Source organism: Vitis vinifera, chromosome 13 (assembly GCF_030704535.1).
Source record: "Vitis vinifera cultivar Pinot Noir 40024 chromosome 13, ASM3070453v1".
Lineage (NCBI taxonomy): Eukaryota > Viridiplantae > Streptophyta > Magnoliopsida > Vitales > Vitaceae > Vitis > Vitis vinifera.
In genome coordinates this window covers 27,689,662-27,705,270 of record NC_081817.1, presented here as the reverse complement: position 1 = coordinate 27,705,270, position 15,609 = coordinate 27,689,662, and the positions used below count along the sequence as shown (strand labels likewise).

Sequence of the window (15,609 nt, the reverse complement as noted above, 5' to 3'; positions counted from 1 at the left end):
GGCTATACCTTTGTGATGTCCATAAAGAGCTATTGTGGCCAACAATGTTTGCCTCTTCTTCATTGCAGATGCTGGATATTTGTGGAAGAGGTGGTCTAATATCTCAGCCTGAGGAAGGACTGTGATCCCTCACTTGTCTCAACAATTTGTCAATCATGGATTGTCATGGCCTATTTGTGTCAAGCAGGAAGCTTGGTTTTTCAGATAATGAGGATGATGATGACACTGTCAAGAAATTTCAAGGACTTAGAAGCTTGTGCACAATACGTGGAAATTGTTTCAATTCCAAAGTTGTCTGTCTCCCAAGGGAGATTCAACATGTTACCTCTCTGGAAACTCTCTCAGTTATTCTGGTCTAGTAGCTTTGCCAGATGGTAGGAAGCACTACATCATTTTCAATGCCTCAAATTAAAATCAGTTCCAAGGGATGTGTTCAATCAACCCTTTACAGAAACTGATAATCTATGGTTGTCGGTACTAACCAGAAATGTGCTAAAAGGAAACATGTGAAAATTGGCCTAAGATTTTACATGTTCCTAAAATTGATATTGAGGAGCCATCAGAAGGATGCCTGCTCTTCAATGGTCTCATTCACAATATATTTCAGGTTTGCAATCCAATCTATCCTCCAGCTTCTAATTGCTTCGTTTCTTGTTATTTTACGATGGTTATTAAGCTAAGAGTGCTATACTCTGTTCTGTGTGCACATATACAACCTATGAATACAAATCTGCAGTGGTCTTGCTGTCTGTCAAAATATCAATTTATTATGATATCCATAATATCTTTCTGGTTTCACAATACTGAACTGTGAAGAGTCTTATAAAGTAGTTTATATTTCTGTTTGACAATAAACTGTGCTTTTTGTTAATTTTGAAGATATCACTCTAATTAACCAAAACACAAAATAGACAAAAACACTTCTTATTATGTTAGTCATCTCTGGCGTTATGAATTATAATTTGGCGAATAGGTTACAGATCATGCTTGTAATTATGTTAAAGGGTAGCTGTTGAACAAAGTAATTGTTTCATTTTTCTTTTCACTTAACTTGTTCTACAACATACTTAGATTAGTGAAGTTTGAAAATTGTCTCCTCAAATATGGCATCATGCTTTCAGCATACATTTTCTTTAGGCTTTGCAGTCCACCAATAACAAGTGTTTGTTATTCAGGTTTACCTTCATTTCTCTCCTTTTTCTTTTGATCATTTATTCTCTCTTATTTAACATGTTTAAAAGTGATGTTATACCTTGCTTGGAGTTTTGATGTTTGATTCTCATTTGCAGTAGAACCACAACATACCACTTGAGCAAGAAGCAAATTTTACCGAATCCATCTAACAGTTGGTCAATTCTCTTCTCTCAAGTCTCTTGACCTTGGGAATCTAAACCGTCTGGAGCACATGGATAACAGGGTCATGTCTTCTTCATTTTCATTGAGAGACAAACTGGTTTAGGAAAAGCAGCAAACAAGAAGAATTAGTTGGACCATTCTTCCTATTCCAGCCATGATGGAGAAATTCATGCTGAAGAAGCTTCAAGAGACATGGTTGAAGGGTAGTATCACTAGCAGAGCATGTAACAGCACCAACATTTGGTATCCATGTCTTGATCAGGATTTTGATTTTGTATAACATCTCTTCCAGAAAAGGGTTTCCAACACCTCAATTTTTCTTAATTGTGGTAAGCATGACATGTCATTGCCTATTTATATGGAGTCTAGATATCCAGTTTTTAGTGATGGCAGAAATCTGTCTCACATGTGACTTGAAAACTTCTAGAATTTTTTGTTGCTGAGAGATTCCCTTGTTAGAGAACAAGAATGAAGGTAACATGCAATTTTGAGTACTTGACCTAGTCCAAAGTTGATGCTTCTCTCAAAGACTTCAGCATGTCAATGCTCTGGAAATCTAACACCTTAGGACTCTACTTGATTGGCTGCTGACTTTGACATACTAGAATGGTACTTCACATCACTAAGAGGGTGTTTGTTTTTTCAGCTTTTTGCTAAAAGCAATTTGCTTTTAGACTTTCGGTTGTTTGTTTTTCTATTTTTTCATAACTTATTATAAACTTTTTGCTGAATAGAAAAAACCAAAATATTTGACTTTTTCTAAATAGAAAAAATATTGTGTTGGTTTTTCTTTACTTTTTAATATTTAATAGAAATAAAATATTAAAAAAACAAACAATCTAATACTTCACATTATTAAACATTAAAGTTCTATTTAGAATTAAGTACAAAAAACAAACACCACCTAAGTTTGTTATCATTCATTATAATGCTTGAAATCAGAAGCAGTTGTTGATTGGCCTCATGGCTTCTCATTTCCTAGGAATTCATTTCTACTACTCACAAATTGCTAATTCATGAAGAACTTCCATCTTTTCAGTTCTAGTATGTTTTCCACATATATTTCAAGTCTACAATGTTAACCTCTTTTCCTACTTTTGATGGCTGTTTCTTTTGCTTCCATTACATAGGTGGATAATAAATTTCTTTGTTCCTTCCTTTCTTCTTAAGTTCACAGGAGGAACAAGTTGGTAGACGCAAAGTGTTAAATTTTCCCCAGAAGTTTTCTTTGTCATTGTGTTTCTATGTGTATAATTATGATTTACTTTATTTTTTAATAATAATATCTTAGTTGTTTTAGTTTATGCGGTTCTTAATATCAGAAATTTTAAAAATAATAAAGGATATGCTTCATCCAAGAGCTTGTTCTATGTCTCGTACAATTGAAGATGCTTGAAAAGTATATCACTAATATCTCATTGTGGTAGATAATGTTTGCCTCTTCTTCATTAAAGATGCTGGATGTTTGTAGAAGAGGTGATCAGATATCTCTGCTTGATAAATGACTGTGATCCCTCACTTGCTCAACGATTTGTCAATCATGGATTGTCATGGTCTGACATCTTTCTGTCATGGGATTCAATATCTCACTGCGATTGAGATCATGAATACTCCAAACTTCAGGAAGCTTGGTTTTTTAGACAAGGAGGATGATAATGACACTGTCAAGCAATTTCAAGGTCTTAGAAGCTTACGCACAATTCCCAAAAATTGTATCCATTCCAAAGTTCATTTGTCTCTCGAGGGGGCTTCAACATGTTACCACTCTGGAAACTCTCGCAATTGGTAACTGTTCTGGTCTAGTTGCAAAAGGAAATAGGTAAAGATTGGCTTAAGATTTCTCATATTCCTAAAGGTGATGTTAAGGAGCCATCACAAGATGATAGTGAGGAGCCATCAGAAGGTATGCCTGCTCTTCAATGGTGTCATCCACAATATATTTCAGGTTTGCAATCCAACCTTTTCTCCTACTTTTGATTGCTTCATTTCTTGTTATTTTACAATCATTGTTATGCTAAGAGTGTTAGACCCTATTGTGTGTGTACCTATACAACCCATTAATACAAATCCGCAGTGCTTTTGCTGTCTGTCAAAATATCAATTTATAATGATATCCATAATGTATTTCTGGTTCACAATACTAATCTGTTAAGAGTCTTTTACTCTTGTTTATATTTTTGTTTAACAAGAAACTGTGCTTTTTGTAAATTTTGAAGATATCACTCTAATTAACCAAAACACAAAATTGACAAAAGACTTCTTATTATGTTGGTCCTATCTGATATTATGAATTGTAATTTGGTCAAATAGGTTAGAGATCATGCTTGTAATTATGTAAAAGGGTTGCTGTTGTACAGAGTAATTGTTTCATATTTCTTTTCGTGTAAACATACTTAGATTAGTACAGTTTAAAAATCCTCCTCAAATTTGGCATCATGCTCTCAGCATATGCTTTCTTTAGGCTTTGCATGCCCCATCAATAGGAAGTCTTTATTATTCAGGTTTCCATTCATTTCTCTCTTTTTTCTTCTGATCATTTTTTCCCTTTTATTTAACATGTTTAAAAGTATTGTTATGCCTTTCTTAGAGTTCTGATATTTTGATTCTTATTTGCAGTAAAACGACAACATACCACTTGAGCAAGGAACAAATTTTACTGAATCCATCTAATAGCCAGTCAATTCTCTTCTCTCGAGTCTTTAGGTCTTGGGAATCTAAATGTTCTGGAGCACATGGATAACAGGATTGTATCTTCTTCATTTTCATTGAGAGGCAATCTGGTTTAGGAAGAGCAGCAAACAAGAAGAATTTGTAGGACCATTCTTCCTATTCTTGCCATGATGGAGAAACTCAAAAGTTGGAGAAACTTCAAGACATGGTTGAAGGGTAGTATCTCTGGCAGAGCATGCAACAACACCAAGATTTGGTACTCCCTGATTTCCTTGTCTTTTGATTTGTCTTGAGCTGATTTAGTTCTGTATAACATCTCTTCCTGAAAAGATTTTTTGCCTCGGATTGAGGTTTACCATAAGGAGCAGAATTATAACCAAGGAATCTATTGCAATCTCCAGTTGTAATAGTTGCAACCTCCTCACAACTCCCTCCTTAGATTTCACTAAAAAAAGTAGAACCCAGACTGAAATTGAGATCTCTCCTTAATTCACTCTCTGTTTCCCAGAATGGAACCTTCTCAAACTCATATTTCCCCTTTCTACACAGGAGCTCTACAAAAATCCCAAGAAATAAAGTTCCCAGAAGAGTAGAAGTCGTTTCTAGAGGTCCAAAGGTTCTCTCTCTTCCATAGTTCCATTTAAAAAGTAATAGTTCTTTCTCTGTTCATTCTTGTATCCTTTTATAGGTAAATACCCAGCTTCACCTCCACACAAAAAGCTTATCCTCCATACCCATCTTTACCATGTGTCCTTCCCTTTACTTCCTCATTTCATCTTTGATCACAAATAGCTCTTTAGGTGAGCTCCTGAGATGATGCCACGTGTATGGCCTCAATTCGAGGCTTAACATAAGCATATTCCTTCACACAGGTGCACAGTTTGAAGACGATTGAGTTTTTACATGTCTTGATCGGGATTTAGATCTTTATGACACCTCAATTCTTAGTTTTGGTAGGCATGACTTGTCATTGTCAATTTTTATGAGTCTAGATATCCAATATTGAATAATGTCGGAGATTTGTCTCCATCTTATACATGGAAACTTCAAGAATTTTTTTGTTGCAGGTAGATTCTTTTGTGAGAGAACAAGGATGAAGACAGCATGCAATTTTTAGCACTTGACCTTGTCCAAAGTTGATGCTTCTCTCAAGGGCTTGAGCATGTCAATGCTCTGGGAATCTAACACCTTAGGACGCTACTTGATCGGTTGTTGACTACAGTATACTAGAGTCGTACTTCACATCACTAAGCTTGTTATCCTTATTGTCGAGCTTGAAATCATTGCCAGAAGGGATGCTAAAAGGAGGCCATTGCTGATTGGCCAAATGGCTTCTCATGTCCTAGAAATTCATATCTTCTAGCAACAAATTGCAAATACGTGAAGGACTTCCATCTCTTCAGTTCAAGCATGTAACTCACAATACATTTCCGGTGTACAAATATAACCTCTTTTCCTACTTTTGATAGCTGCTTCATTTGCATCTATGGTATGAGAGGATAATAATTTCTTTCTTCCTTCATTTCTTCTTCATTTTACAAGAGAAACAAGTTGCAAGATACAGAGTGTAAAATTGTCCCTAAGTGTGTTCTTTGTCGTTGTGTTTCTGTATATAAAATTATAATTTTCTTTTTTTTTTTAATAATTATTTCTTTTTTTTTTTAGTTTATTTTGTTTTTAATATCAGGATTTTCAAACTGATAGAGAATATGCTTCATCCGAGAGGTTGTTGTGTGTCTAATATGATTGAAGATGCTTGAAAAGTAAATCACCAATATCTCATATTATCATTTGATATGTTTGTGAAGGAACTACTTTTGCAATTTTGACATTACCCACATTTTTATTTCTAGGTGAATTATAGGTGTCCAAAAGTTTGATCAATGCCTCTGGAAGAGTTTGTACTTGAATATTGCCTCATGTTGGATGGTATACTTTCATCCCTCTTATTAGCAGTTTTTTCACGCTTCTCCTACTGCCAGTTCTTGTATTTCTAGGAAAGGATTTTCTTGAAGACATTTGAAATCAGATATGGGAGACAGTTGACCCTTGTATTCATTCTAATTCTGCCATGTAGAGACTGAGTCAAGCTCACCCATTTTTCCAAGTTGACTCATTCACCACCCTCCTCCTCTCATCCTTGACACCAGAAGCACTGCCCACACCTCCATGGTTTGATTGCGAATGATGAAGATTTGAAATAGTAGGTGAAGTATCAAGATAAATGTTTCATGGATTTTATTTTCTCAAAATACAATATTCTGATTATCTGATGATGATAGAAATGAATTCTGAAATCCCTAGATTATCTGAAGAATATCATATGCAAAAACTCACACACTTCATGGTGTTGAGATTCCCTTTTGAAAAACTGAAGGAAAATTTCATCATCATCATTCATTTGCGTTAGTGTTGGTGTGAGGACTTTTCTTTATTTCTTGTATAGTATTAATGCTGAGTAGAAAATTGTTGTACTTTAATTTGAGCTCTCATGTAGAGCGGAACCTGAACGACAATGTACCACTTGAGCAAGGAACATATATTATGAGGAAATTTGGTTTTGGATAGAAGTCAAGACCATGAGAACTAGAAAGACAGTCTTTTCCATTCTTAAAAGTACACAAAATAAAAAAGGATGGGTAGGAGGGGGTAATGGTTGTAGTAGAGCAACAATAATAACATTCATTCTCCCTAAGTTGACATTCATGCCATTGCATCTGTATATGGAGGATCTAGATCTATTTGATACAACAATATTTTCTTCATTTGCATTCTTTTGTTAGATAATGAGGATGAAGTTCACATGCAATTCCAAGGAATTGATGATAGAATAAATGTGGACCGACAATATATTAAAACATTATCCAGTATTAAGCTATCCGTTGACATACAATTTCTGATTTTAATCTTGAGTATGGGCCACCTAATGTGTAGAGCCCAATGCTATCATAGGCTTTAGATGATGGGCCTAAGGCCCGTGAGGCCCAATAACCAATGGGTATGGTTCCTTAAGGCAGGAGGGTATAAAAGACTTAGGCTTGTATCTTTTGAATTAATCACATCTTTTGAAAGAACTGAACTGCTCTCTCTCCCGCTCCATTGCCTGAGAGAATCCAGAGGTGGTGCCCTCCATCAGCCTTAGAAGATCCGTATTGTCTTCAAATTCACACATGGATTCAGGTTGGTACAATTTTAATAGTAATTATGGCATAATTTCTTCATGTAATTCAACATACGATCCTGTATGATCATTGAATAGAATATGAAATCTCACAATTGGTATCAGAACCCCAGGTTGAATCACCGAGAAATGACTTCTATTTTCACAAAATCTGTAAAATCTTTTGAGGGTTCATTTTAGGAGGAATTCTGCAATTTTTTTTTTTTTTTTTTTAACAATTGTCAGAAAATGAGAGGCGCCAGTGAAGACGCAATTCGGGCGCCTTTTGGAGGCGCACTTCAGGCGTGTTTCAGGCGCCACTTTCGGTGCCATCTGCAGCGCCATCAGGGCGCACTCGCGGCGTCGCTAAGGCGCTGCCTCCCGCGCCGTCTCCGGCACCGTTTAGGCGTCGTTGCGTTGTTGGTGATGCTCCAGCGAGCAGGGCCATTGCAGGCGCCGTTGGGGCGCCATTGCAGGCGCCGTTGGGGCGCCATTGCAGGCGCCGTTGGGGCGCCATTGCAGGCGCCGTTGGGGCGCCATTGCAGGCGCCGTTGGGGCGCCATTGCAGGCGCCGTTGGGGCGCCATCTCCAGGCGCCGTTGGGGCGCCATCTCCAGGCGCCGTGAGGTGCCATCTCCGGGCGCCGTGAGGTGCCATCTCCGGGCGCCGTGAGGTGCCATCTCCGGGCGCCGTTAGGGCGCGTTAACGGCGCCACTGCAGCGCCGTTGAGCGTCGTTGAGGCGCAGCTTAGGCAGCGCCGTTGAGGTGCGGTTCAGGCGCGTTTAAAGCACGCTGCTCCAGCGCCTTCAGGCGCCACTTCCGGCACTGTCCGCAACGCCATTAAGGCGTCTCCCCAGACGCCGTTGGGCGCCACTACCGGCGTCTCTTCCGGCGCCGTTCAGGGCGTGCTTGGGGCGCCACTTTAGGCGTCGTGCTGTTGGAGGCCATTTTGAAAAAAAGAAAAAAAAGAGAAAGGTCCACAGAGCTTGAACCCGTGACCATGATTTGCTTCTTAATTAATAAGGAATGGTCCTTGAACCATTGGACTAAAGCCCATAATTTGCATTTATGCTTTAATATATATATATGGATACATACATGAGTTTATGCATAAATAAATAAATAATTTTAATTAAATTATTTCATGCTATATTCATGCTTTGTATTTTAAAATAAATGAATTATGTATGTTAGTTGCCAAAGTAACTTATATTATATAATTTACTTATTTTACAATATCTAAACATATTATTGTTATCATTTAAAATAATCGGCCCAAAGGAAGATTATTTTAATATAGTAATAAATAAAGTAGTCATAAATATGTGACATATAATGTCTATATTGCATTCGATATGTTAGTCCAAAGACAAACATATTGTTTTCAGTTTTATTGTCAATATTTATGAATTAATTTTGAATAATGATACCAATTACAAGTTAATATTTATTGTCCAAAGACAAAATATTAATGTTTGTGCTAGGTATTTTATATGATGTTATTTTTCATGTATGTATGATGCTTATGTGACTGATTGTGAGTTTTATTATTATGAATTCAACATCTTCTATATCTGCAAATGTTAATAACATTCCTGTGCCTAACGACACAAATTTCAAGAAATGGAAAGAGCACGTTATAATTGTGCTCGGGTGCATGGATTTAGACTTTGCATTAAGGGAGGATCGCCCTTCAGATCTTACTAGTGCCAGCACTGCTAAGCAAAGGTCTACTATGGAAAAATGGGAGCGATCCAATCGCATGAGTTTAATGATTATGAAACACTCAATTCCAGAAGCAATAAGGGGTGCAATACCTGAGGAAACCCAAGCCAAGGCATTCTTGGACCAGATAGCAAACTGATTCGCTGCAAACGAAAAGGTTGAGACAAACACTATTCTTAGTAAGCTTGTCTCTATGCGGTATAAAGGGAAAGAGAATGTTAGGGAGTACATTATGGAAATGTCTAATTTTATGACGAGACTCAAGACACTAAAGTTAGAGTTGTCGGAAGACATACTCGTGCACTTGGTCTTGATCTCTCTGCCTACACAATTCAGTCCATTCAAAATCAGTTACAATACACAAAAGGAAAAATGGACTTTGAATGAGCTTATTGCTCAATGTGTGCAAGAGGAGGAAAGATTGAAGCAAGAAAAGATAGAAAGTGCTCACTTGGCTTCCACATCTCAGGGATTTGGTACCAGCAAGAAAAGAAAGAGGGATAATAAAGGAAAACAAACTGCGGTTTTTGGGACATCAAAGCAAAAGGAGCAGAAGAAACAAGATAAGGAGATCACTTGTTTCTTTTGCAAGAAGGCTGGTCATATGAAAAAGACATGTACCAAATACGTTGCTTGGCGTGAAAAGAAAGGTACACTTCTTAATTTTGTTTGTTCAAAAATTAATTTAGTTGTAGTGCCTACTGACACTTGGTGGATAGATATGGGTGCAACTACTCACATAAGTGTCACTATGCAGGGTTGCCTAAGGAGCCAAATGCCAACTGATGGTGAAAGATACATCTATGTGGGAAATGGCAACAAGGTTGTAGTCAAGGCTATTGGTCTTTTCAGATTACAGTTAGACTCTGGATGTACATTGGATTTGGAAGAGACTTTTGTAGTACCGTCGTTTAAACGGAATTTAATTTCTGTTTCATGTTTGGACAAATATGGATATTATTGTTCATTTGGAAATAGAATTGTTAGTCTTTATCTAAATTCAAATATTATTGGTACAGGTAGTCTAACAGACAAACTATATAAATTGAACATAAAGGCCACTAATGGAAATGAAACCTTGCATTCAAGTAATTATGTCATTAAGCGAAAATTAATGAATGAGAATTCATCAATGTTGTGGAACAAACATTTAGGTCATATTTCAAATCAACGAATTCAAAGGCTTGTGTTAGAATGAATTCTTGATCCACTTGATTTCTCAGACTTTCAAGTCTGTATAGAGTGCATTAAGGGAAAACAAACAAATATGAGGAAAAAAAATGCCGATAGGTACAGTGACGTCTTGGAATTGATACATACATACATTTGTGGTCCATTTCCTACCCCTTCTTGGAATGGACAACAATATTTTATCACTTTCATTGATGATTATTCGCGTTATGACTATCTTTATTTGATTCATGAAAAGTCTCAGTCATTGGATGTGTTCAAGAATTTCAAAGCTGAAGTTGAGAACCAACTAAACAAGAAAATAAAAGCCGTCAGATTTGACCGTGGAGGTGAATATTATGGTAGATATGACGGATCCGGAGAACAACGTCCAGGGCAATTCGCCAAATATTTGATGGAGTGTGGTATCATTCCTCAGTACACCATGCCAGGGACTCCGAGCCAAAATGGTGTAGCAGAGAGGCAAAACCGTACTCTTAAGGATATGGTAAGAAGTATGATTAGTCATTCCACCTTACCAGAATCACTTTGGGGCGAAGCCATAAAAACTGTAGTTTATATTCTGAATAGAGTACCAAGCAAAGCAGTAGCCAAAACCCCATATGAATTATGGACTAGCAAGAAACCTAATATTAGGCACTTGCATGTCTGGGGTTGTCCAATTGAAGCTAGGCCTTACAAGCCAAATGAAAAGAAATTGGACTCCAGAACAGTGAGCTGCTACTGTGTAGGGTATTCTGAAAGGTCGAGAGGTTTCAAATTTTATGATTCCTTAACTAGATCCTTCTTTGAAACGGGCAATGCTAAGTTCATTGAGGATGTTGAGTTAAGTGGGAGAGAGCCATCAAGAAAGGTGGTCTTTGAAGAGGAATCTGTTAATATTCCTATTATTACGACTGGACATGGTCATATTATGTTTGATGACACTATTCAGAATGTACAGTCCATAACAGGGATTTAAGACACACCTGAGATTCCTCCTGGTCAAGTTATGGAACTGATTCAAGTTCATCAAGAGGTAACTCAACAACCTCAAGAACCTCAAGTGCAAGAACCATTAAGGAGATCCACTAGAGAAAGGAGAAGTACAATTTCAGATGATTATGTTGTATATCTCCAAGAACATGAGTTTGACATGGGTCTGGAAGACGATCAAATTTCAGTAAGTCAAGTCAAACAAAGTTCTAATTCTGAAAAGTGGATAGAAGCCATGAAGGATGAGATGAAATCAATGAAAGACAATGGTGTTTGGGACCTAGTAGAATTGCCTAAAGGTGTAAAACCGATTGGTTGTAAATGGATTTTTAAAACCAAGCGAGATTCAAAAGGCAACATTGTTAGGTATAAGGCACGCCTAGTTGCAAAAGGTTTCACTCAAAAGGAAGCCATTGATTATAAGGAGACCTTTTCACCAGTTTCATCAAAGGACTCCTTTAGAATCATCATGACACTTGTAGCTCATTATGATTTAGAGCTACATCAAATGGACGTTAAAACTACGTTTCTTAATAGCAACATTGATGAGACAATATACATGGTGCAACCGGAGAACTTTGAGTCTAATGATTCAAAGCAACTTGTATGCAGATTAAAAAGGTCCATATATGGTTTAAAGCAAGCATCCCGACAATGGTACCGAAAGTTTGATCAGGTGATTACTTCATTTGGTTTTAAGGAGAACACCGTTGATCAATGTATATACCTTAAGTTCAGTGGGAGCAAATTTATTATCTTGGTGTTATATGTTGATGATATTCTACTTGCCAGTAGTGATGTGGGACTTTTGCATGAAACCAAGCGATTTCTGTCTAGTAAATTTGACATGAAGGATCTTGGTAATGCATCTTTTGTGCTGGGTATACAGATAAATAGGAATGGTTCAAGAGGTATACTTGGGTTATCACAAAAGGCCTACATCGATAAGGTGTTGAGTAGATTTGGCATGAGCAATTGTGCACCAGGAGACACGCCTGTAGCAAAAGGCGATAAATTTAGTTTGCACCAATGTCCGAAAAATGAACTTGAGAAGAAAGATATGGAGAGATTTCCCTATGCCTCGGTAGTAGGAAGTCTCATGTATGCACAAGTTTGTACGTGTCCGGATATTGCGTACATTGTTGGAATGTTAGGCAGATATTTAAGTAACTTAGGTATGGATCATTGGAAAAAGGTAAAACAGGTTATGCAGTATTTACAAAGAACTAAAGATTACATGCTCACATACCATAGATCAAGTCACTTAGAGATCGTGGGATATTCGGACTCCGATTTCGCAGGATGTCTTGACAGTAGGAGATCCACTTCAGGCTACATCTTCATGTTAGCTGGAGGAGCAGTTTCATGGAAAAGTGTTAAACAAACACTTATTGCTTCTTCCACCATGGAGGCAGAATTCATAGCCTGCTACGAAGCATCAAACCATGGGATATGGTTGCGGAATTTTGTCACTCAGTTACGAATCGTTGATGGGATTGAGAAACCATTGAGAATCAATTGTGATAATAAGGCCGCAGAATTATATTCTAAGAACAACCGAAGTTCGTCAAAGTCTAAACACATTGACATCAAGTTCTTGATTGTGAAAGAAAGAGTTCAAAGTCTTCAAGTATCGATTAAACACATAAGCACAAACTCCATGATTGTGGATCTGCTCACTAAGGGTTTGCCACCCAAAGTATATCATGAGCACGTTACACATATGGGTGTTGTACACATTGATGATGTGTCAGTATGGTGGGAGTTTGTATTTAGATTTTGTGTTTATTCTCTTGATGTGATATTATGTTGTGTTATCTGTACAGACCTTGATTTGAAGGACTATTGTATTTGAATACTCTGAATTGAAATGATGACTTTCAAAAGCAGTTTAGCATCAAGTGTTGAAAGTGGTATTTGACTATCTTTTAGTCATAAAGTAGGACCAATTGGAAATAGACATATTAAAGATCATATTCTATATAATTTCCATACTACACATCCATACTTGATCCATGTTGCTAATTTTGTTAATGTTGTGATTGATGATAGGTCAAGTTATAATTATGATTAACGAAGACCGCTTTAATCCTATGTTAGCATAATTAGTAGACCGGATTGTTTAAGGATATTTTGAATAAGATAGCAAAGATGAGCTCAATAAAGTACTATGTGGTCCAAGTGGGAGATTGATAGAATAAATGTGGACCGACAATATATTAAAATATTGTCCAGTATTAAGTTATCCATTGACATACAATTTCTGATTTTAATCTTGAGTATGGGCCACTTAATGTGTAGAGCCTAATGCTTTCACGGGCTTTAGATGATGGGCCTAAGACCCGTGAGACCTAATAACCAATGGGTATGGTCCCTAAGGCAGGAGGGTATAAAAGGCTTAGACTTGTGTCTTTTGAATTAATCACATCTTTTGAAAGAACTGAACCGCTCTCTCTCCCGCTCCCATTGCCTGAGAGAATCCAAAGGTGGTGCCCTCCATCAGCCTTAGAAGATCCGTATCGTCTTCAAATTCACACATGGATTCAGGTTGGTACAATTTTAATAGTAATTATGACATAATTTCTTCATGTGATTCAACATACGATCTTGTATGATCATTGAATAGAATATGAAATCTCACAATTGAGAGGTTGTGCCAAATATGGATTCATCTTATGCAAGGTTGATGCCTCCCCCTAAGACTTATAGTCTGGTGTTACACTAGAAAATATAACACTTTGGGATTGTGCTTCAGTATATACAAGGTAGATAATTCACATCGCAAGGCTTCTTGTTGTTCGTTTCCAAGTTTGAAATCTCTGCCCGAAGGGATACCAAAAGGAGGCAACCTTAGACTGGCCTAATAACTTCTAATGTCCCAATGACTCATATCTACTAGTCACAGATGGCTAATTTGCGAAAGACCTCTCTTTTAATTCAAGTGCACTATCCACGACATATTTTAGGTTTGCAATGCCAATTTCTTTTCCTGATTTTGATATTTGCTTAATTTCTTATTTTATAATTAATCTGCTCCGTTTCTTAATTTACAAGTTATGGACGAATGATTCATATGGAATGAGTAAGTTCACTTGCATTGGTATGTCTTTAATATTCAGTTTTGTCGTTCTAACCTTTTGCCACTTGCCAAAATGTCTTTATAGCTTATTAGTTGGCAACCAAATTGGTAAAATCTATTAGGCCCAGATTTTAATTCTTGTACTTTGGTTCTTCTAGGCAATAGAACAACAACATATTGAAGTGCATAAGCCAGCAGATCTTCAGGTGCGCTGGACCTATGCCCTTGTATAGTATTATGACTTAGGATTGTATAATTTCCTGCTGGATAAGCAAGTTGCTAAAGTGAAGTATTACTAATGATGTATTTGACTGGACAACTTACTTGATAATGTTCCTATACGTATGCTGGTGAATCCAATCTTTGTAGAGTGTTTTCTTTGGAGTTCTCTTTCTCATGGAGTAAGAACCTTGCCTATAATTCTCCATTCCGGTTTCTGGACAAATTATTTATATTATTTATGTTCCCACCTTGAGGATTGACTGAATATTATTTGATATTTCAGAAACAAATGTTGACATGTGCATATGGTAGTTCACTTGCATCATACTCCCAAGTTATGCTCTCTTTAGGCTTCGCATGCAGTCTATAATCTGCCTTAATTATTCAGGTTTATGCTTCATGCCCCTCTTTTTGCTTTTGATTGTTCATTACTTGTGCAATTGTTTAGTAGGATTTCTGATTTCTTATATTCTTACATGTCAGGAGAGTAGCAACAACTTGAACAAGGGCACATATTATTGAATCGCTTTAATAGTGTGGTTAGCTCTCTTCTCCATCCTGGGCATCTAAATGCCTTGGAGTGAATGGCCAATAGTCATAGTGCTTCTTCTGGAAAGTGCAATTTAGTTTGGGAGTTGGAGAAAATAAGGAGAATTTGTCAAACAAGTTCTTTCTATTCTGGAAAGTGCACTAACTCAAAAGTTAGAGAAACTCAGAGGGCTACAGTAGAGCTATAGCAACAAGACTCATTCCTGCCACAATCTCTCTCTCTTTCTCTTTCTGCTCCTGCCATAAACTCATAGATTTGGATAATTGAAGAGTGACTTATTTGTTTCCATTCTCCTTCCCACTTTCCTAATTGAAGTTTTATGTTGTTTCTTTTCTCAAGTAATTGTTTTTTTCTTTTTTCGTGGAGAGCTGTTGGATCTTCTTACATGCCATAGAAGTAGGTTTGGCTTTGAAACAGAAGCAACTGATATCCGTTTTAGGCATCTCAACTACAAAATGTTATTCAGATGTTTGTTTCTCATTTTGTGGTTTCTTGATCATCGTGGGTTATAGTTTCCACCCTTCTAATATACCCGTTCTTTTATGTTTCTTCAATGATGAGGTTGACTTGTTTGTTTGTTCTTCATATGGGTTCATTTCTAATACTAGTCTATTTCAAAAGTGTACGAACAACTTGTGTAGCAATAGAAAACAATGTTTGGTAAAGATTGCATACTGTTCTA

The 15,609-nt window shown here is 37.0% G+C and overlaps 1 protein-coding gene and 1 pseudogene across 1 annotated transcript; both read left to right on the top strand.

Moving 5' to 3' along the window:
- The window catches only part of LOC104881316 (putative disease resistance protein RGA4), a 43,781-nt pseudogene that overhangs the window by 6,464 nt on the left and 21,708 nt on the right, over nucleotides 1–15,609 (top strand).
- Nucleotides 8,738–9,049, top strand: LOC109123750 (uncharacterized). Its single transcript, XM_019224445.2, has one exon. The coding sequence runs from the start codon at nucleotides 8,738–8,740 to the stop codon at nucleotides 9,047–9,049; it is 312 nt and encodes a 103-aa protein (XP_019079990.2).

Coding starts and splice junctions, on each gene's coding strand:
- LOC109123750 (XM_019224445.2), top strand. CDS start 8,738: ATGAATTCAACATCTTCTATATCTGCAAATGTTAATAACATTCCTGTG.